Source organism: Desmodus rotundus, chromosome 8 (assembly GCF_022682495.2).
Source record: "Desmodus rotundus isolate HL8 chromosome 8, HLdesRot8A.1, whole genome shotgun sequence".
In the NCBI taxonomy this organism is placed as follows: Eukaryota; Metazoa; Chordata; class Mammalia; order Chiroptera; family Phyllostomidae; genus Desmodus; species Desmodus rotundus.
In genome coordinates, this window is record NC_071394.1 from 117,772,061 (window position 1) to 117,793,853 (window position 21,793).

Below are 21,793 nucleotides of genomic sequence, written 5' to 3' on the forward strand. Positions count from 1 at the left end.
AATGCCTGGAGCATTTGACAGTGATCCATGGGGTGAGGAGTCAGGCTGGTTGTCCTTACTATTCAAGTTGGTAGATCCAAAAATGGTAAAACAGACAAAGAAGCTCGCCACATTCCTTCTTTTGTCCAGGAAAAATGTGTAGTGTAGGTACTATAACCATTGAATGTTCTGTATGCATTAGATTTTTTACAAGTTAATTGAAATATGTAGATTCTAGAGAGTCTTTAGAAAAAATTATGCACAATTAGGAATTGTTGTCAACATCCTTGGATTTTTAGAGAGTCTCTAATTAGAGGACAAATAATCTAATGTACTGGCTCCATTCAAATCAGACAAACAACTGTGACATAAGTTCTGCTTTTCATGGGCATCTTTCCTCCCAGGACACCATGTTTTGGTTAGCCCTGAGTAGTCTTAATCTCTTTATAGGTGTGAGTGAAATCTTATCTGTTAAAAAATGTGTGTTTGTGTGTGTGTGTGTGTGTGTATAAAATTTTTATGTTTTCTCCCTGGTATAGATAGATAGTCAAAAACCATTACAAAATTAAGTCCAAGGCTCTAAAAATTATCAAGTGAAGTGCATAATTATGGAACTTCTTGAAGTGTCCTGACTTTTATCCTCAGCCAGGATTGGGAGGTATTTAATAGAAGGTCTTTCATGCCTTCTGTTTAAGGTGGTCTGCTGGTCAACTTCTATTTTTAGGAAAAATACCCTCCTGTGTCTCAGCTCACTGCATGAATACACACTTCAGTGTTTTCTCTGGTAAGTCCCTCAAAGCAGAGAAATCCACAGTGCTTTAGTGCGAACTTACACATGGCTGAAGAAATAGGGCAGAGGACAGCAGGATATGTGTAAGTCACATTGCCAGGGACTGATCTCTGATATTGTTCGGATCTCACAGGAAAACTGAATTCTACTAAAGATTGACTAGACTGGAGCATATGGTAATTGACTGACATTTATGCAGATTTGCATTCTCTCTGTTGAAATCATGTTGAAAATAGGGCTAGAAAATGCTCATTTCAATCTTCCCCCTTTTTCAAAGAAGTGTTAAAAACTATCATTATCTAGGCCTGAAGACTTAACTTTATTATTTGTACTCTCTAGATACTAAGCTTAAGTAATAACCATCATTTACAATGCTCCATGAAACCAGTTTTCATCCTTATGCCAAGCGTATTTTCCCAGCAGATTTTCCAAAAGGAAATGAGAATATTGGCCTTTCCTTCTGTGTGATAACTTTTGACAAGGAGTGTGTGTACATTATTGAAAGCACAGATATACTTTTGGAAATTCTATCAGAGTAGGCAGCTCTTTACTGATTATTGACTGACAATTACTCTCAAAAGAAGGTTATGAAATATATTTCTTTTTCTATGAGCATAAAGGCTGAATCAAAATTTTGCACCCTCATATTTAACACAACTAACAAACTTCTTGTTTAAAAACAAAAAATATTTTTATTTAAATGAATGGCAAGGGCAATGTCAAGTCACTTTATGCAGATTATATAAATCTGATATAAAGACAGTTCTTTCGTATTTTCTATTCTTTGAAATTAAAGGCAATTCTGTTATTTGCCACTCAAGTCAGCAGTGCTAATTATCACTAAACACTCATAGACACACACACATACACACATTTAGTAAATGCCATATGCTGCCCATACATACACTTCTTTTTTTACATTCAACAAGAAAGAATTAGTACTTGCTTTGGTTTCTTTAAAAAGTCAACAAAACTTATGTAGCACTATATTTGTGTGGATGGGTGTCACTGTTTGGATGGGTTGTGCTGATTTTAAAGAAACCAAAGCAAGTATTAAATCTTTTCTTGTTCCAAGTAAAAAACAAAGAGGTGTATGCATGGAGAGCCCAGAGTTCTGGGCCTTACTCCCAGCGTTTCTGATTCAGTTGACCTAGGGTGGGCATCAGAACTTGCATTTCTCACACACTCTCTGGTGTTGCTGATTCTGTCACATTGTGGGCCTTCCTCTGAACAACACTGGACTAGACAACATAGGAGAATCAGCTGTGAAAACACAGGAAGGGACGTAGAAGGGTGGACTAGGGAAAGATTATAGTATGTACTCTTCATAGGTTGAATCATAGCCCTCAAAAGATATGTCCACCAGGAACCTCAAAATGTGACCTCATTTTAAATAAAGATCTTTGTAGATATATAAGGTAAGGGGTTCAAAATGAGATCACCTGGGTTAGGTGGGTCCAAAATCCAATGATGAATGCTTTTTATAAAAGGCAGACTTCTATCCTATAGAACTGTAAGATAATAAATTTGTTATGCTTTACCAAGTTTGTGACAATTTGTTATGGCAGCCTTGGGAAACTAATACACTGCCAAAGTCGAGCCTTACCAAAGTGCCAAGTTCCCTGTCATATGCTCCACAGGAAAAAAGGTAGAATCCTGACAGTGACCCAGTGGGCTACATTTTTTAACAAAGAAGATCCTGAAATGCAGAATGGTCATTTAACCAGGGAGTATTTGTTAAGTGCCTATACCAGGCTTTGCTAGATATTAGTGTGACGTACCAAAAGTGATACAGCTAGTAAGTGTCAGCATTCAAGTCACAATCCCGTCCTTCCAGACTTAGCACTCTTCCCCCTGCATCATACTTTATCAAGACTTGGAGCAGGAAAGCACAGGACATTTCATCAAATGCTGACTAGTTCATTTTGGTTGCTATGGAATATTTAACAAAATAGGTAAGGAACTTATTACAAATCTTTCTTATTTATGGTAAATAAGGTTACATTGATGTTTTTATTATTTAACAGTGGTTGGACTTTTTCTGGACAGACTTCGTGTGTGTGTGTGCTAATACACACACACACACACACACACACACACACACACACATATCCAGTCCTGGGAAAAAGCATTTTGATATTTCCTTGAGGTCGAAGTTCACAAAAAGAACACTTACTCAGTCTTTAGCCTCATCACAATATGAATCCTTTCAGTGTTTCATATAAACTTCCCTTGAATGATTATTAAGGTATTTAAGCTATTTAATAATGGTATGAGAATTATTAAATTCCGCCTTCATCTCATTATAATAAATGCTTGTGAATGTACAATGTAAATGTCACTCAGTTAGCTGTTAAACCTACAGTAAATTAAAAAAAAATTTTCTGCTTTTGCAGTTTAGATGCTTGATTCAGGATCAGTAAACTCAGTGTCAGTGAAACTGTGAAAAAATTAGGCAAAATAGGCTAAGAAAAATTTTCACTTTAGCAAGTTCAAGTGAAAAGATAAGAAATAAAAGAAGCTAACAAACATGTTGAGGTGAAAGTTGCGCTGAGCCGTTTTAGACGTTGAGGGTAAATTGTGTGGATTTGTTAAATGCCCAAGTCACCAACAGTGGCAGTACAGAAGGCACTGTGACATCGACATCATTTTTTCCTTATGCTGACATTCCCCTTTACCCTATCTTACTCTCAACATGTACTCATTAATTTATTCCACAGGCAATTTATGAGCACCCACAGCATGCAAGGGGTTACATGTAGACAAAGTGTATTATCCAGTGGGAAGATAAGTCTTGTAACCAAATACCAAAATGTGAGACAGTAGCCCTGATCTGAATGACATAGATCGTAACTCATCACAAGAAGGTTCATGGGAGAATGTGAATTCTTCGATATCTATGAATAGATTACAAATTTATTGAGCTATCTTTTGGGGTTTGATTTCTTATTGTATTTTAGTCAGTGTATATAGTCTGTAAGATACAGATTATTTTAATATTTTGGGGACTTCCTTTGTGACCCAATAGGTGGTCAAATTTGTAAATGCTCTAGGCTTAAAAACAATATGTATTCTTTAATTACTCAGTGCCAGGTTCAATATGTGTTCATTAAACTTATTATTTTCTGTTGAACTCTCCTATTCACTAAATTCTGTTTGCTTTTATATTTTTTTATGAGAAGTAAATTAAATATATAATTTAAACTGTAGATGCATCAGTTTTTACTTTTAATTGCTTCACTTTCTATTTTTAAGGCTAAGATTTTAGGTATATACAGGTTGAGGACTATTATACTTTCTGGGTAGTTTTTTTTTTAGCATTGAGTAAAAACCCTTTTATCTTTGATTATGGTTTTTGCCTTAACATCTACTTTTTTTCTAAGAGTATTATTGCTACGCTGGGTTCCTTTTGTTAAGAGTTATTGATATAGTGTATCCTTCCTTTCAGTTTTTCCATGTCACTAAGTTCTTTTTTAATTATACCTTTGTTGAGATATAATTTATTCACTCTTTTAAAAGGTACAATTCAGTGGATTTTAGTGTATGTACAGTTGTGCAACCAATACCACTATCTAACTGTAGAACATGTTTTCATCACCCCAGAAGGAAACCACACTCCTAGTAGCAATCACTGCCCATTTCTCACCTCCCTGGAGTCCCTGGCAACCACTAATCTACTTCCATCTCTAGGGACACGCATTTTCTAGATGTGTCGGATAAATGGAATTATACATGCGGCCTTTTGTTTCTGACATTTCTGACCTTTCACTTAGCATAATGGTTTCAAGATTCATCCATGTTGTAGGATGCATCTTTACTTCATTATTTTTTTCCTCACCCAAGGATATGCTTATTGATTTTAGAGATAGGGGGAAGGGAGGGAGGGCAAGAGAGGGAAGGAACACTGATGTGAGAGAGAAACTTCAATCAGTTGCCTCATACATGCCCCAACTTGGGGACCGAGCTCACAACCTAGGTATGTGCCTTGATGGAGAATCAAACCTGTGACCTTTTAATTTATGGGATGGCACTCCAACCAACTGAGCCACGTCAGCTGGGGCCTTACTTCATTATTTTTAGAAGTTGAATAATATTCCATTTTAGGGCAGTACCACATAGTATCTATCCATTGATGGACATTTGGGTTGTTTCAACTTCTTGGCTGTTATGAATAATGCTGTTATGAATATTCATGTCCAGTTTCTGTATGGACATATGTTTTTCTCTTGGGTATTCACCTAGGGATGGAATGCTGGATCATAGGTAACTCAATGTTTAGCATTTTGAGGAACTGTCAAACTGTATTCCAAAGTGGCCCCACCATTTCATGTTCTCAGCAGCATATGGAGGTTCAGATTTCTCCACATTCTTCACTGGGTCTTTGCTAAGCCATTAAAACTTCAGTCCCGAGTCCTTTTGACCCTGTCCTGGTGCACATGCCTTGTGGCCCTTCACCATGTCCGTTCCCACCTATATAGTTTTGCATTCCTCATGCTTCTGGCGCATGAATATTTCTTTTTTCTTTCTTTAATGGCCATGTAAGTTTTAAAACTTAAAACTTATTTTACTTGGTATTTTTATGTATATATGAAGGTGAGGAACCCGGATGTAGGGGCTAGGTACTCATTTGAATCAGTGTGCCATTCCTGGAAGTAGAGCGGGTCAGTGCAGTTTTAGTGAGTGTGAAGTTGTTGACTTAGAGTTACAGGTGTTTAGGGCTGGAGTCCAGTTTTTCTTCAGAGCTGAATTACTGGGTCCATATAGGATCCACCATTAAACTGAGCTCATCCAGGGTCATATGAGCTATCTCACCTTTTTGTTGCTTTTTTACAGATGCCAACTTCCAAAAACAATTCTGAAAAGATAAAGCCCAAATTCAGAAAAAAGAACAGGTATGTTTCTAATTAAAAAGTATTATGATAAAATTGAAATATATATCGAATTTACTTATTATATGACATTTCCCCCTGATTTTTTATTCTGTTTCTCTAGGGAAACATTGTATTAAATTTTTTTTCTAGAAGAATTAATAAAAGGATAAGTAGTAGTCCTAGAAGTATGAAGAAAACTTGATGTTTATACAATTGTGTTGAACTAGAACTTTCAAAGATTAATATCATGTGTGCAACCAGATGATAAGCAGGTTTTTAGTTTAAAATAGGTGTTGCAAACCAGAAACAAGCCTTTATAATGAACTAAGAAGCCACCGATGACAAGTTTAGTGTTTATCATTGAACCAGCCAGTTTACTTACTTACTTATTTTTAATGAATGGTAATCAATACTATGTTAAAGAGAGTTCTACTCAAAGACAAAGACTAACTCTAATATGATAGTCCTTCTTCAGAAGATGAATAATTAAATTTTTAAAAAGGACTTTAATTGCCTTATCTCAGTTTTAATTCCCAGTAACCTCATCAAAATAAATAGGGGTATATCATAATTTTCTCCATTTAAAAGATGAAGAATTTGTGGCTTAGAGAAGCTAAGTGGCTTTCTCGAGATCTTATGGTTAGAGAACATGCATGTGGACAAATGTTTTCTGATTCTAAATCAGCAACATAGCGTAGTGGAAAAGCAAGGGCTTTGCAGTTGGACAGAGTTTAGTTCCGCCACGCTCAGCTATTTACCTATGTTGAGATTCTTAATTCCTCATAGCCTCAGTTTCTTTACCAAGTGGGAGTGACAATTACTTAGTAGGTTTCTGGGGGAAGGAAATCTTATGTAAGGTGCTTGATAGCTCATTAGTGCTTTTCACCTAGTGAGAGCTCAAATCAACGCCATTCCCCTTTGATTTTTTACTGTATCATGCTGTAAAACAACAAAGAAAAAAGTACTTCAAGATAAATATGTATTCATAATTTATAATTATAAATGCATATACATGAATGGTCATTTAAAATATACATGATTGATCATTTGAAACTATGTCACATTCTTTTTCTAGGAAAGCTATTTTAAAATGCTCTTTTGAAAATGTTTGTTCAGATGATGCCTTATCAAAGGAAAACATGGGTATGTTCTCCTTTTAGCTCTTTTACCTATATTTAATTCTGCCAAATGTAGTCGTAGTCCTTGGAAGAAAAAAAAGTGTTGTGGATATGTACATATCTGAGAAATGTTAATGGGTTATTTTAGGTATTGATTTACATACTAGAGCTTTTCAGTTGTCATTACATTTCTATTCTCTTGAATTAAATTTTCTCTGGTTTTAGCATGGTATTAATTTTTTTTTTAAATAAAGCACCAGCAGTTGTAGGAAGAAATACCAAGCATCGATACAATTCATTCCAGACCTCTCCATTCCAAATGTTCTGGGGTGCTAGGGGTGCCAAAGGGAGCGAAGGAAGAACAGCAGCAGCCTGGGGCTTCTAGCCATTGGTATGAGAACACAGTGGGGTGAATGTGGAATGCAGGGAGAAAGTTTTAGTTTTAAAGGTGCTTTACTCTTTGTACATTTTTGTGAGTCTTAAAAAGCAGGCAAATGCTTATTTGCAAGATGGAACTTTGGTAGCCGTGCAAAGAGGTTTCAAAGCACATTAAACCCCAAAAAGGTATCTCTGTGCCATACTCCCCACCTCTCGAAGCCACCCCCAGATCCTATGGCACTGTTTCAATTGGCTAAATAGCCATTTATTTATAGTTTCATTAAAAGAAAGAAAAACAGGAAGAGGAAAGTTGGGGTATTGTTGTGTTTTTTTTAATCCTTTGTTCTTCTTCTAAACTATTACAAAAGTCTATTGTTCTTATATCTTCTTAAAACTTGTTCAGCCACTTCTTTCCTGCTTACTAAGATGTCCTTTCTTCTCTAGTTTGTCTGTTTGCCTCACAGGATCAGTTCAAATATTCCTGTAGAAAGGCAAAAGTCAGCTTATCCCAGACTGAGTTCCCACCAGGAGGCCCTGACACCGCAGTGGAGGGCTGCATCGCTGGGGTCCTTCTCCCCTCCAGCTCTTGAGGGGTAGGGCCGAAGAAATAGAGTGCAGCCAGGAAGCCCTTGTCAGGAAGTGGCTTTCCATGTGAATACATCTTGGGAGTTACCTCCATAAAGGGAAGCCTTTTCAGGGGTCTCACATTCTGTATGGTTCTAAAAGTCTCAATAGTTAATCATTAAAATAGTTAACCCAATCTGTTTTACTCCTCTATCTCATTTTTAACACCTAAAGCACAGAAACATCTGGTGTACTGTGTTCTTTGCAAGAGCTGACTGCGTATTGAGAGTGTAGTTCTTTAACCACAGTTTAACCCTCTTTGTGTATTTTACCTACTACACATAATTCTTTGGATCCCTAGATCCAAGCCTCCAATATCTCTCATTTCTTCTTAAGGTAGAATCAACCCTAGAGCAAGTAGCAGAGGAAAATTATACCATCTTCTTCTGGAATCTCTGAAAGCCCTTCTTTTTGGTCCCTCTTTCCTTACACTCCCAGAGCTGAAGTCTCCTGTAAGTCTACTGCTCCAGATTGGCTGTTTCTTTACAAATTTTATGCTCCACAGATTATCTCCCTCCACCCTCCCACACACGGCCTTAGTTAGAGATCAGGAAGGGAGCTAATTAGTGCAGCTACTTTACCTCTCCAACTCTTGGTTTCTGCATCTGTAGCAAGGAGACTCGGTGGTAGCCAGCTTATCCAACACAGAGAGGACTGTTTCTGGAAATTAATTCTGTGAGGCGATGAGACAGAATAGTCAAGGAATAGTTGAGGAACCATTAAATAATTTAAACTGTATGCCCATGGCTGTATGAAGATTTAATCTAAGATATAACTATTTGTGGAACATGTCTGCATTTTCTTGGAAAATCGATACCAGGAATATCATGTATTATACAAGATGGGGCAAAGTAGGCTTACAGTTGTTCGTATGGAAGATAATACGATATTTAATAAATAATAATGCAAGAATAAACTCTGTGTTTCACATACTCACAACTGTAAACCTACTTTTGTCCCACCTTGTATTTGTATTGTCCCCATAACTCACTTTTTGCCCCGTGTTTAGGGACAAGAAAATTCATCTATGATGATGAAATAATAATAGCAATAATAATAACAACGATAGCCAATACATATAACAATTTCTATGTATTCTCACTGTTTTAAGTATTTCATATATCTAACCCTTTAAAGATCTGTACGAGGTAGATAAGGTAGATATTATTCCTCCCATTTTATTGATGAGAAAACTGAGGCACTTAATAGGTTATATGACTTTTCTAAGGTCACATTGTTTCTTAAAATTAATCTAAGTGTACAGCAATTTCTTTGGTTGCTTTGAGTATCAGGAAACTTAAAGGTAATGGTCTTTTGTTTTTGTTTTTGTTTTGTATAGCAATGGTAGTTGATGAAAGGATTTTTAAATGTAATTATTGCCACTAGTATCCCCTTTAAAGAATTGATTTAGATTTCTTTTAGTCTGAGTTTTTGTCATTTTTTAAATTGTATCACTATTTGCTGTTGGTAAATAGCTCATTTCTTTTAGGCAAGTAGACAGTCTATAAAAGTATGATTAAATAAAACATTGACATGTTACCCAGGATAAACTAATAATCTATTAATATTCATTATTAAATTAGCAAAGGCTGTATTCATCAGCCACCTGGGACATGTACGAATGGAAAGGGATGATTAATATAGGAAAGGTCTGGATTGTGGAGTGAGTCCCACAGGGAGCATGAAGACTTTGGGGCCTGGGTCTGGGAGGTACAAGGGGTGACAGGGAGAAACGTGGTATCTTGCTACTCAAGACAAACCTTGCCTCTGGGTTTGGAGATGCTTTAAGGTCTAGGCTGAAAGGTGCAGTTAGCCTTCATGCCCCTTTTACTAAGCCTTAGGCTTCCTATTTCTGTTTGTGTCTCCAGGAATGGCATTTTCTTCTTCATTACATTTCAGCCTCTATTTTACTCATCTCTATGTTTAAATGTACACACAGAGAGTTTGTGGTTACTTAAAAACAAAACAAACAAACAAGCAAAAAGCCAAGTACCTTTTCCTCCTCCTCCCCCTCCACCTCTGTAAGAATGCCTTCAAAACTTCCACATTGAAATGGTCCTGCAAATTTACTTAAGATATTTTTTAGTGCCAGCTCTGGGGTAACCTTTCTTCTTTGTATAAGGAAGGAAACAACTTCTTTAAACATTTACTAGAGTAGTAGAGATTAAAGAAAACTGCATAAATACGCATTTAAATGCTTTTAAAATAGTGACTGATTGATTGAGACAAACAGTATTTCTTATCAGGAATGGAAAAACAATTTGATTTATTTTACAAAACTTCATTTTTAAAAGCCAGATACGGACTTCAGTATGAGAATTTTTTTCACTTTCTCCGAGTGATGGAGCAGCTATAATGCTACCACTTTACTCTGAACGACAAATTCAAAGAAATCAGGGAAACTACAGGATACTCAGCATTGATAGAAGATGATTGGTCATGCCACCAGCGGAGGCATTCATTCTGTCTCTGTCTTTGGAAGATACCGTTGACCAATTTTGATAACCTAGTTTGTAGATTTCAGTAACTGCTATTTCTTGAGAATTATATTTGAACGCTATCTGTTCACAATATAGGAATACCTGTTTAGAAAAGTGAAACTCCTGTTGCTCTGCAAGCAGGATTTGACATCCATCAAGTTGGTGTAATGAACCCTGGTTGATTTATGAAGTCATTCATTACTTTACCTACCCTTTGATCAAAAAGCTGTGTACATATTTTTCCAGATCACTTGAAAACAGAGAGCCTACAATGCCATTGAGCAATGACATTCATTATCGTAAATTGGTTGTATTTTAGCATTGCTTTAGACATATGAAGATGCTTGTGTGCCATTTTTCCTTTACAGCATAGCTCAAAATCCGTCTTCTCAACAGTGCATTAAATGTCAGTATCAATATCCACAGACTCAGAGTGCAAAGTAGAAAAACACAGCATCTGTGAGCAGGACTGGGGAGTCGGTGTGAAGATAACCGCAAGCAGTTATTAAGTAAAAGGTTACTAAGTGAGATTTGTAATACGGAGAGGTTAATTTTATTAACAAGATTACTTTAACAAAAATGTACATTCCTCTAGCAAATTCTGGACATAGGGTAGCATTGATATTTTTAGATAAACTCTCCAGGTGATTCTTACGCCCACCAAATTTTGAGTACCATTGTTCTAGAGTGTAATAGTTCATACTCTGCATTAGCAATTACCCTAGCACACAGATCTGTGTGGACGCAACAACATGTCAATTACACTTTTTATTTGTTTTGTTTTTGAATAAAGGAACTGGTCCTAAAGTGTGGAATGGCTTATTAGAAAGTTCCTTTCAAACTGTTTTGAAAGTTTTTCGCAGAGAAAACCTAAGATTGGCTGGGAAGACATGAGGTCCAGGAAGCCTCATTGGTCTAGGCCTATTCTCTTGAGTCCCTGGCCCTTCAGAGGCACAGAATAAATATTTGTTAATTGACTGTAAAAATACTTGAAGAGGAGGCCACCAATTGATGTTTCTTTTTACATCCATGTTTCCCTCTCTGTCTCTCCCTCTCCCTCTCTCTCCCTTTCCCTCCCTCCCTCCCTCCCTCCCTCTCTCCCCACCTCCCTCCCTCTCTCCCCCTTTCCCCCCTTCCTCTTTCTCTAAAATAATCCTTTGGTGAGGATTAGAAAAATACTTGGGGAAAGCAATAAGTTTGGACAGAAAAACTTTTTGTAGACAAAACTGTAATGTGAAAAATGTAAACTAAAACTTGCTTTTCCAGTACTATAGGGACAACCAGGAAAAGAAAACTTTCGTTTTGATAACCTCCCATGACTTTATTTAACACCATTATTTAATAAGCAGTGTTTTAGCAGGATTTTAAAATTTCTTTCTTACTAGTAATAGGTAAGAGAAAATTATCAACAAAGATGATAATAAAGTATGGATTCTTTTGAGCTAGAGGAAAGGAAACAATGCATAAAACCTTTCACATTAGTAATTTTGGTTTTTTACCTTACAACATGCTTAGTTTACAAGGATACCCGTGTGTGTGTATATGGATATATATTTCATATGGATACATATCTTACTCTTTATAAACATTATTAATCAGGAAAAATTAAATATATTCAATAATTACATCAAAAGTTAATATTATTGCTGAGGACACCTTGTTTCCATATTCAGTGATAATGTTTTACCTCTAAAATGTGTAACCCTGAGTCTGTTTCACGTCCCATGAACTTTCAGCTGTTCCACCTAGTGTGATTTTTGATGACCAGCCAATGAATGGTGGAAAATAGGAGGTGGTATGTCAGCTTTTTGTAACCAGAGTGGAAGGTGATGGGATGTGTGTGCATGGCCTTTCCCTTTGAGTCATGTTGCCTTTGGAAGCACTTCGCAGATGCTCCATCTGTCCGTTGTGCAGGACAGTGGGCCACACATGGTCTCCTTTCCTTGATCTTTACTCAGCAGACTCTATATCAGATGAAAATGTTGGTTTTATTTAAACCAGAAATTCAGTTGCATACGGTTAATTAGTAGTTGAGTCTATAGAGATATAATAGGTGTTTTTTCTTTGGTGGGGTATTATTTTATCTCAGCAAGTCCAGTGAATTACCAGATTATTTTCCTGCGTATATATTTCTGTCACAGTAGCACACATCCACAAGCATTTAACCTTGTTTTCCTTAAACATCAGATTAGGCAATTCAGATGCGTTGATATTTGGAGTCAGGATATACTAGCCTGTGTCTAGCCTAGCCACTTAATCACATGGCTTCCCTTTTTAAGCAGTAGTTTCAAGGAGTTTTATTTCAGAGATTGGTAAACTGTGGCCCACAGTCCTGCCATTCACTGCCTGTTTTTGTAAATAAAGTTTTATTGGAACATCGCCCCTCTCATTTGTTTATGTTCATGTCTATGGTTTGCACTACAATAGAATTGAGCAGTTGTGGCAGAAACTTCCTGGCCCTTCCCAGGAAATGTTTTCTGACCTCTGGTTTATAAATAATGTAATTTTGTTTGGAGCCCTTGGCTCCAGATTTTTAAAAAACAAAATTCTAGTGAGCTTTTGTTGTTTAGGGGTACTTTATGTTCTGTACCTAACAAAAATGTCACCTACATTTTCCAAAAAATAATTGTAAAATACTCAGCTAGAAATCCATAGTCATTTTGCATTAAGCAGAGGCCGTATTTGAAATTTGTACAAAATATTTATTTTTTATATTGTAACATTTAGAAGATTTCCTCTTTATGGGCGGCTAAGATTATGAATTAGATTGAATTAAGATGTAGCGTTTTTACTATATTAATGATGTTTCTTTAGTTGTCTCTGAGACGGAAGTTTTACTAAAAGAACTGGAGCAAATGCTCCAGCAAGCTCTGGAACCCACGCCCCCACCAGATGAGACCAAGGAGGAACATGGAGAACCAATAGATACAGGAGAAAAGGTAATACTGATAGTTATAAATAGCAACTTCAGTTCTTTAAATGGCAGAGGTTGTTCCTGGATGTACATTTTCAGTATATGGAAAACTTTTTTCACTTCTCACATTTCAGCTTTTGATTATCATGAGCTGAATAATAAACTAGCAGCCTGTGGAGAAATCAGAACCCATCTATCAGTCTTTGAACAAGTATCTGTGTTTCAGCAGCAGGGCTCCTTTGTTTTAGATCTCTGAGGGTGGAGTGAAGAAAGGCGGGAGGTGCTTGCTGCCGCCAGAGGCCTCCCGCCTGCTGCCAGTCTCTACAGTCAGGAGAAGGGGCCGGGATGAGAGCCACTCCCGGGACGTCTGCCCTACTTCATGCACAGGGATAGCTCGTACAGGGGCAAACTCCATTAATAAAGTCCTGGGGGTAGAATCTTTTCCTGTGATACATTTTACCACTCACATCTACATTTGTCCTTTTTTGCTTTTTGGCCAGTTGTGTTGGGCAGAGAAAGGCTACGTGTGCTTCAGTTTATTCAATACGTATATGACAACATAAATTTCAACTGTTTGCTGAACTGTTCAGCTCATTAGCTCCACGTATCTGCAAATAAAATGAGGGTACACACCTAGGTCAGTAAAACAAAGCAGCAGTGTGGTAGGTGTGAAGAAAATAAGTCGTAAGCAGCCACCTCCATAGGCAGGGCAGCTGGTCCCTGAGTGGGCAGGAGGAAGAATGGCAGCGAGGAGCCTGGGGTCCTGATGGTCCCACCCGTTCTCCCACTGGGTCATAGGCACATGGTGCGTCTGGAGTCGCGGGAGCTCAGTGGTGAGGAGCACCGACTCCAGGGTAGAATGCCTGCGTCCCACACCTGGTTTCGCTCCTGAGGACTTGTGGGACCTGGCACAGTTGCTCGTTGCTTGCCTCAGAGGATTGTTTTGAGGGTTAAATAAGGCAAACCGGGAACAGTACTTTGCACAGTCAGTGACACCTAGGGTTAGCTGTTATTACAGATGAGAATTGGCAATGACAGTCACTAGAGAGAATAAGTGCAAAGATTTCCTTACTTTATCTCTTTTTCCACATTCCCACTTTGAGCAACTACCCATCCCCCCAGCCCCCAAAAACCAGAAAACGGTGTATTTGTAAATGGACAGGGTGGTTTACACACATTGGCAGGCTGCCCAATTGCACGGCTTTATTCAGAACTTCAACAAGAATAAAGAAGGTCTTAAATACCTCCTTTATGGAGTTGGAAACCAAGAATATGCCCAGAATTTACAGTTAAGGGGATCGATGTGTTAAAAGAAAATAAAATGAATGTTGAAAACTCTCACAGACTTGAAAAATACGATAGTTTTCTTAATCAGCACCAGGATACCAACTTGTACCTGAATTGGCATGGGTCGAAAATGCCATTTTTCCATTTAGAGTTCCTTTTTAAAAAAAACTTGTTTTTTATATCTCACCTTTTATAGAACAAGATCTGTAGGTTTGTGACATATGTATATATGATTACTGTACAGTTTTTACTTTTCTAGCAAATGTGTGTTTTGTTTGAGCACCATATGGTTCTGTGCAGTGTTTTTTCAGCCTTCGCAGTCTGTCTTTTCAAAAATACAGCCAGGCTGAGTTTTACAGAGATGTCCCGGAGCTTTTACTGTCACAGAATTGGCTTCTATTTTGCCATTATAACTAATAACTTGATAAAATAGAAAATTACTCCTGATTTTTATTTCTTGAGGTAAAATACATAGTTTTAATACATCACCAGGCAAGAGCTTGTTTTTTGTTTTAGATTCTTGTAATATTATATGCTTTCAAAAGGCATTTAGGAATTGTAAAAATTAACCATTTTAACTTTCTGGCAGGCAGGTGAGTGCCTCCTGCGGACTGGTTTATAAGCCACTCTCCACACTGAGCTTTATTAAGTCTGGCATTCACACAGGCTCAGGATATTTAGGGCCTTGTTCATTTTTAAATAAGGAGAATAGCAATGGAACTATTAAAGCTGGAGCAACTTCCAGTTTAAAAGTAAAGAAGTGATCAAGTGATCATCACCTCAGGCATTTCTTTTATTTTTTTCTTCTTCCTTTTTTTTTTTTGTTAGCAGGAAAAATTAATATGGCTTCCAAAGGTAACTTCACTTAAAATCGGAGCTGTGTTTTGTTTTTAGGAAAATGTGGCCTCTTAGCAAGCTAACATACCTAAAAGAACCACCTTATAATTTTAAAGTTCTGAGCAGATATTGTTTGAGCTATTTTCAAAGTTATAAATTTGATGTTTTCATCATTCAGTTCACATATGAGTTTTCAAGTTGATTTCTCTCAAGCATTTTACTAATGGATGAGAGTAGCAACATGAAAATAAAGCATACACATGGATAATCAAAATTCATTTCTGTTTGTCACTGAAATACTTTAAGAGTCACCTTCCTAATTGCGTTCTTCTTTAGCTAATATTAACACTGACTGACATGCCCTGACTTGGCAAGCAGTGGGAAGGAATTTCAGATTTTTATAAAATCCGTCTGAATAATTCACAAATCAGATAATCCACTTACAAATAAAATAGTTTACTTAATAATTATTTGTATTACATAACAGTTTGATATATGAAAATAGTTACATAATCTACATTATATAAAACATGTAGATTTTTAAAAATTTCATGGGAAGTTAACTCTAAGGAATCTGGAAGTTATAAATCTCCGATGTGTGCGTGTGTGTTTGCGTTGTTTATATTGGTGTCCTGTCTCAGCTGGAGAACATAACCACTGTCTGTGAGGAATGCACATGCTTGTGACACAGAAAACGTGGCTGAAACAGGTTTACGTCGTATTCCGTATAATAGTAATTTTAAGAATAAATAAATATAGAAAACTCACAGATTAAAATGATTGTATTTTTCCAAAGCATACAGTTAAAAATGTGAAGCTTTGGGGAACAGACAGAAGTAAGTCATTTTTATACAAGTACACGCATACATTATACTATGCATGGGGATCATTATTTGACCACCACCACAGCAGAAAATGTTGTGTAGCTGCTGTGGTTTGAGGAGTTACCTACTACTTCATGTTTCGTTCAGATAATTAAGCCCAGTCTTCAAGTCAGTTTGACGTGGTTCTGACGAATTGTGCGGTTGTTTTTGCAGCCGTGTCAGTGGCCCCCTGAAGCTTCTGCAAGCGGTCCATCTGAAAACCACTGCGAAGAGGACTATGTTGTAATTGATGGGATAAAGTTAAAAGCTGGGGAATGTATTGAAAATATAACTAACAAGTTTAAAGAAATCGATGCTTTGATGTCTGAATTTTAGGGCATTATAGATATTTTCAAAAGTTAATTATAAAAACAAAGTCAAAAATTTAAAATGTTTAGTGAAATAGGTATATGTGAGTATTATACCAAAGTTGATTTTGTAATAACTTTCTTCTTTATATTTTGAGAGTGTACATTGTTTTGAGATCCAGTCAAATGATACTTAAGTGTTAAAATTTTAGAATATAAGAAACCCTGATATTCGTAGACTTTTTTCATTTGCCCTAATTTTAAAATAATTTATGAAATTTATTGCACAAATACATGCTTTACAATAATTATTTAAGACCTTTATTCAAATGTGGCTGTTAAAATGGCTAAGAAGTCTATTAGAATTCTTACAGATACTTCCAATCTAATATGTTTAAAGAATGTATATTTGTAGTGGAATTAAGCTACTATAAAATAAAAGGAAATGTAAAAATGGTTGTATAATAGAGTTGTAGTTTTTTTAAAAAGTAAAAATGTCAATTGCCTTATTATATTGGAAATAATTATTTTAAGTACAGTGCCCAAACCCGACAGACTACCAGTCTGTTGGGGGTTTTGAAAAGGTCTGAATCCTGGACCTGTTGCCACTGAATCAGTATCTCTGAAGGTGGGGATGGTCAGATATAGTGACACTTAAAAGTATAGACAGGTAAGTTAAACATATTCACTGTAAAATAAATCTAAACCATGTAGAAAAGTAAGAAGTACATCATGCAATACCACCCTCTTAACATCTTCCCTAAAACTCCAGTTTTTAGGGATTGCCTCCGTGGCTGTTCATCTACATCGTGTTCCATACACATCACCAATGTGTGTATGTGCACGTCCATCTCTAGTTCCAGCTCCGGCTCCCCTTCTCCCCATCTGTCTCTTCCTGGTGGTAAACGGTGGAGAAAAGGGCATTGCAGGCACCTAAAACCAAAGCTTGTGGAGAGCAGAAAAAGCAAGAGAGCACGCAGGACCAGCTGTTAGGTGAATTACCTGGAGTGATGTGTAGTGGTGAGAAGGTAAGCTCAACAGGTGAGAGGCCTATGTGTATATAGGCTAAGGAGTTTATAACTGTCGGGACCCAGAGAAGGTTTTTAAATAGCAGCATTCCTTTTATAGTTCAGAGAGAGCTCATGAGCAGCAGGTGGAGAATGGATGGAGAGGGAGTCACCTTGGAGTGAGGGGACTAGTTAGGAGACGACTTTGGGAATTCAGCTGTGAGATTATGAGAGCCTGAAGTATGGTGGTGCTGTGATGGAGAAAATTGGATACATTCAGGCAAAATTAACTGGATTTAGAGATTGGATATAGGGATGAGACAGTGGGGGGAGTTAGGAACGATTCCAAGTTTCTACTACTCAATGCATGCAGTTTAGAAACATGGGACAAATGTCAAGTTTGGGCCAAACTGTGTAACTTCAGCAGAGATTCTAAGGTCTCTGTGCTTTCACAAAGCCTGCATTTCCATACCACTCCAGAACAAGAGTGACTAGAACAGTCTCTCAACATATCACCTTTAAATTCTATGTGGTGTAAAACAACGAAGATTAAGGCTTGCTTTTTTTATTCCAGCTGACTTTACTCCATAGTGTTTTAGAAAGACCCTTCCTCTTTTTCTTGGCAGTATGATTTTATATTCACAGCCTAAAAGATGTCTCAAGAAGTAATTAGTCCCATTTTATTTTTACTGGTTAGAATCAACTATAAAAATGGCTGCAATAGTATTTGAAAGACTTTATCAACAATTTAGGTGTTTGATATAAACCCCGATCTAATACATTAGGTCAATTAGATCCCTCGCAGCTAATTCCTCTTGGTAGAACAGCCAGTGCTCATCAGAGTCAGATTTAACAGATAACATACCGGAATTTCCAGACTGAAGTCATCCCTGCCGTGTTCTGAGTTACAGTAGTCTGGAAGTTCCACTGAAGACTGTGTACTTGAGCAGCTCAAAAGGCTTATGAGAACAAATATTTGGATTGGTTCTATCTTCAAAGAAAACTGCTGACTCCTTCTAAGAAGAGGCTGGGAGGAGTCCAGGCTTTCAAATTTCCAAATAGACTTTGCCCAGCAAAAGGGATGAAGGAGCAGTTCATTAACACCTCAGTCCTCAGGGCTGAGAATCCTGCCTGGCTGGCACACCCTCCCTGCTGGTAAATACCGAGTGTTCCAAGGCAGGCTGTGTAACAGAGACAGGACACCGCAGTGGGACTGTGGAAGCAGGGTGCCTGCCTTCAGGTTGTGGTGCTGCTGTCTAGGAGCTGGGAGACCCGAGGCAAGTTATTGAACTTCTCTGAGCCCAGGTCTTCTTTTTCTTTTTCTTTTTTCCCATCTAGAAAGTGGAAGATGCATAAGACAAAGCAAGTTATGACTGTGATAGTCGGCTCAGCATTTCTCTTCTGACTGCCATGCTTCTTCTATGCCTCTTCAACGAACACGCTCCTTTCAAAGGACCTGGGTGACAACCCTGCTTCTGGGGGACTAGGACCAAAGACTGTGTGCCATTAGCTGACTTCTAGGTCAGGCCTAGAGGTGGCCAATACCTTACACTTTATAGCTAGAACCTCTTGCTAGGCCCAAGGAGAACGTTATAAGGAAATTGCATCTGCCCACCAAGGGAGGTAAAATTCTATAATATTAGTTATACCATGTTCAGTATGTGAGGCATAGGCATTTGGGTTTGAGGAGTGGCTGACTGATCCTGTTTGGAATGAGTTAGGTCAAGCCTGTCTGTCTACAATTGCATGAACTTATTAAAGGTCTGGGGCCACATTAGATGCCGTGGTCCCAGTTAAATCTGTAGACTCTGGAGAGTCGAGCACCTAGAAATCTTTGTCCATTTGCCCCATGCTAGAAGCTGGATTTATGCAGGGATTTTCAGTGATAAGAGGCTTAGCTCTATCTTTATTGGAGGCAGGCTGCGTTCTTTTGATAGGTTAGTGTCTTGTTGCCACCAGTGGAATGAAGAGGGAAATGCACCTGTGTACTTGCAAAAGTCTGTAGTGTGTATAGCCTTGAACTTGCTGGCTCTGCAGTGGAGGGTGATAGTTTTAATCTATTCACTAGTAGACCTAGGCACTACCATAACCTTTGTAAGTCAGTCTGGAACTTTTGTAGGAAAAATCGGTGGCTAGCCCTTTCTTGAGGAACATTTCTTTCATGAACCTGAGGGGACCTGTGTAGTGCTGTTGATGGAGCAAACCATTCTACTTACCATCAAATGCCACCACCAAATTGCTGGTAGTCCATGACTCCTCCATTTATTGGGGCCGACAAATGGTAGAGATCTATTCCAGATACTTCCAGCCCAATAGAATTGGAAAATCCTAGGAATATCCAAATCCTGCTCCATCATTTCAAAAAGGTTCCAAATTCTAGGTTCCAAAAGGAGATCTAGACATAGAACGATTAAGGAATTCTAAGTACTTTATGGCTGAGCCTGCTCTTGATGCATTTTAATAGAGTTCTTCTAGAAGTCTGTTAAAGTAGAGTTCACTTCCCATGAAATTCAAAAAGTGTAGATTATGTAAGTATTTTCATATGTCAGAATGTACTGGTTAGTACAGATAAATTTGGCCTTAAGGTCCAGGTGACACATTCTATGTCCACAAGTCTAAATGTTAGCGTTTTTACACCCACAGATTTGTTGTATGTTGTAAGCACTCAATGCAGTCAGCAGCATAATCAAATAAAAGGGCAGAAGAGAGAGAAAATGGTTTCCAAGGAAAACATTGCAAGAATGTGTCATTTGCTTCTAGAAGGTACTACAAGAAAAAGATATGTTTAAAAAAAAATCCAAAACAAAAGCAAGAAACCGCCCCTCCAAAACAACACAGTTCATAAGCAGTCTGGGAGTTGTCGGGTTAGAAACTAAAACTTTTTTATCTTTAGGCTCTCCAGCCAGAAAAAGATTCTCATATGAAGATACAGCCTGGGGGGAAAAAAGATCAAGTCCAAGGCGTTGGTGTTGAATTATAGCAGGAGAGACAGAGACTGAATCCGGGTGGCTTTCAGGAAAACATAGCCTCATGGTAAAGACCCAGTCAGGGGTATGGCTCTAACACTGCAGAATATTACAGAGTGACTTTTAGTAGATCTTTCAGCTGAACAGAACCTCCTGTGAAGCTTAAAGGCATGGAATTATAGCCGTGTGATGTGGCCAAAGTGTTAGCAATTAAATCTGGAGAGAGAAACGTGTCTTGAAAAAAATTGATGATGCATGGAATGAAATAGTATAGAAAACTAGTATGAACTACACAGCAAAGCCACTAAGGTGTAGAGAAAGTGATACTGCCAAAGTTCTACCAGCCTGAACTAGAAGAGACTGAAACTCTTTGAAAGGGAAACAAGATCTCTGAGCCCCTAATTTTGTAGAGTAGAAGACAGCCAGTGAAAACAGCCACACACACACACACACACACACACACACACACATACACACACGGTATACATTTCATTTTCCTTTTCAGAAACAAATGATGAAGATGGTCGGAAAGGGTTTCACAGAGGACAGAGCCAGGAACTGAAGGGACAATGAACTAGTGATCTTTCTCATCCCCCACCCCCACTCAGCTCTCCTGCTGCTGGGAAAAGAACTGAGGTCTAATCAAGAAACATTTTTTGCTCCTAGGACAGGGGAATCTTGGCTAATTTCCCTAGAGAGATTTCAGTATTACTAAGGACTATTTTATCTGTCTGAATGGGGGCGTTTATTGTGATTATCCTGTCTCTCTGTTAACACTGTTGCTTATTGTATGGGAGTCGGGAAGGGGTGAGCCAGTTATTTGTCTTTTTAGTTCATAGATCCAATTCACATTTGGGCCGGATGTAGATGAAGTCCTAGAAGTGTCTGATACCATGACTGGGTGAGACTTCCGGGTGTCCCTTATTGGGGATGGAGATGTTTTCCAACTGGAGGGATGTGAAAATGTGGCCAAGGAGATAGGCAGTAGTTGACTGAATTATTGACCCGAGTTTTTGTGTCTTTTTACACTGTAGCATTATCATGGCCCTGTTAAGGGCAGGGTATACTTCCCTGCCTTGTGACTTTGGGTTTGGCTTTAAGAGACTTTGAGTGTTTCTTCTTTTATTCTTGTGCTTCTGCCATCACCTTGAGAAGAACATGCCGCAGGAAGCCTTCTGGTTCAGGGAGGGTGAAAGACCGTGGAGAAGACCCAGACTCATAGACCTGCAGAATGAAGCAGAGATGCCCAGGTGATCTATAGATCCATAAATGTCTTTAGCCACTGGGTTTTGAAGTGGGTTGTTACACAGCACTATTGTAGCAATAGTTAATGGGTACACTTGGCTTCTGGGTTCCCAAAACAATTTCACA

The 21,793-nt window shown here is 38.0% G+C and overlaps 2 protein-coding genes across 3 annotated transcripts in view; both read left to right on the top strand.

Annotated features, from left to right (window-relative positions):
- ZCWPW2 (zinc finger CW-type and PWWP domain containing 2) overlaps window positions 1-16,904 on the top strand; it is a 96,766-nt gene extending 79,862 nt beyond the window's left edge. The window contains exons 7-10 of the mRNA XM_053929266.1: window positions 5,603-5,661; window positions 6,716-6,783; window positions 13,055-13,179; window positions 16,316-16,904. Coding sequence (XP_053785241.1) covers window positions 5,603-5,661; window positions 6,716-6,783; window positions 13,055-13,179; window positions 16,316-16,477 — 414 coding nt within the window. The 3' untranslated portion in view covers window positions 16,478-16,904. The remainder of the gene's footprint in view (window positions 1-5,602; window positions 5,662-6,715; window positions 6,784-13,054; window positions 13,180-16,315) is intronic.
- Window positions 16,905-17,009: 105 nt separating this feature from the next.
- The window catches only part of RBMS3 (RNA binding motif single stranded interacting protein 3), a 1,231,630-nt gene continuing 1,226,846 nt past the window's right edge, over window positions 17,010-21,793 (top strand). For both annotated transcript variants that reach the window (XM_053929473.1, XM_071222108.1), the window contains exon 1: window positions 17,010-21,672. The gene's annotated coding sequence lies outside the window, so the exon portion shown is untranslated. The remainder of the gene's footprint in view (window positions 21,673-21,793) is intronic.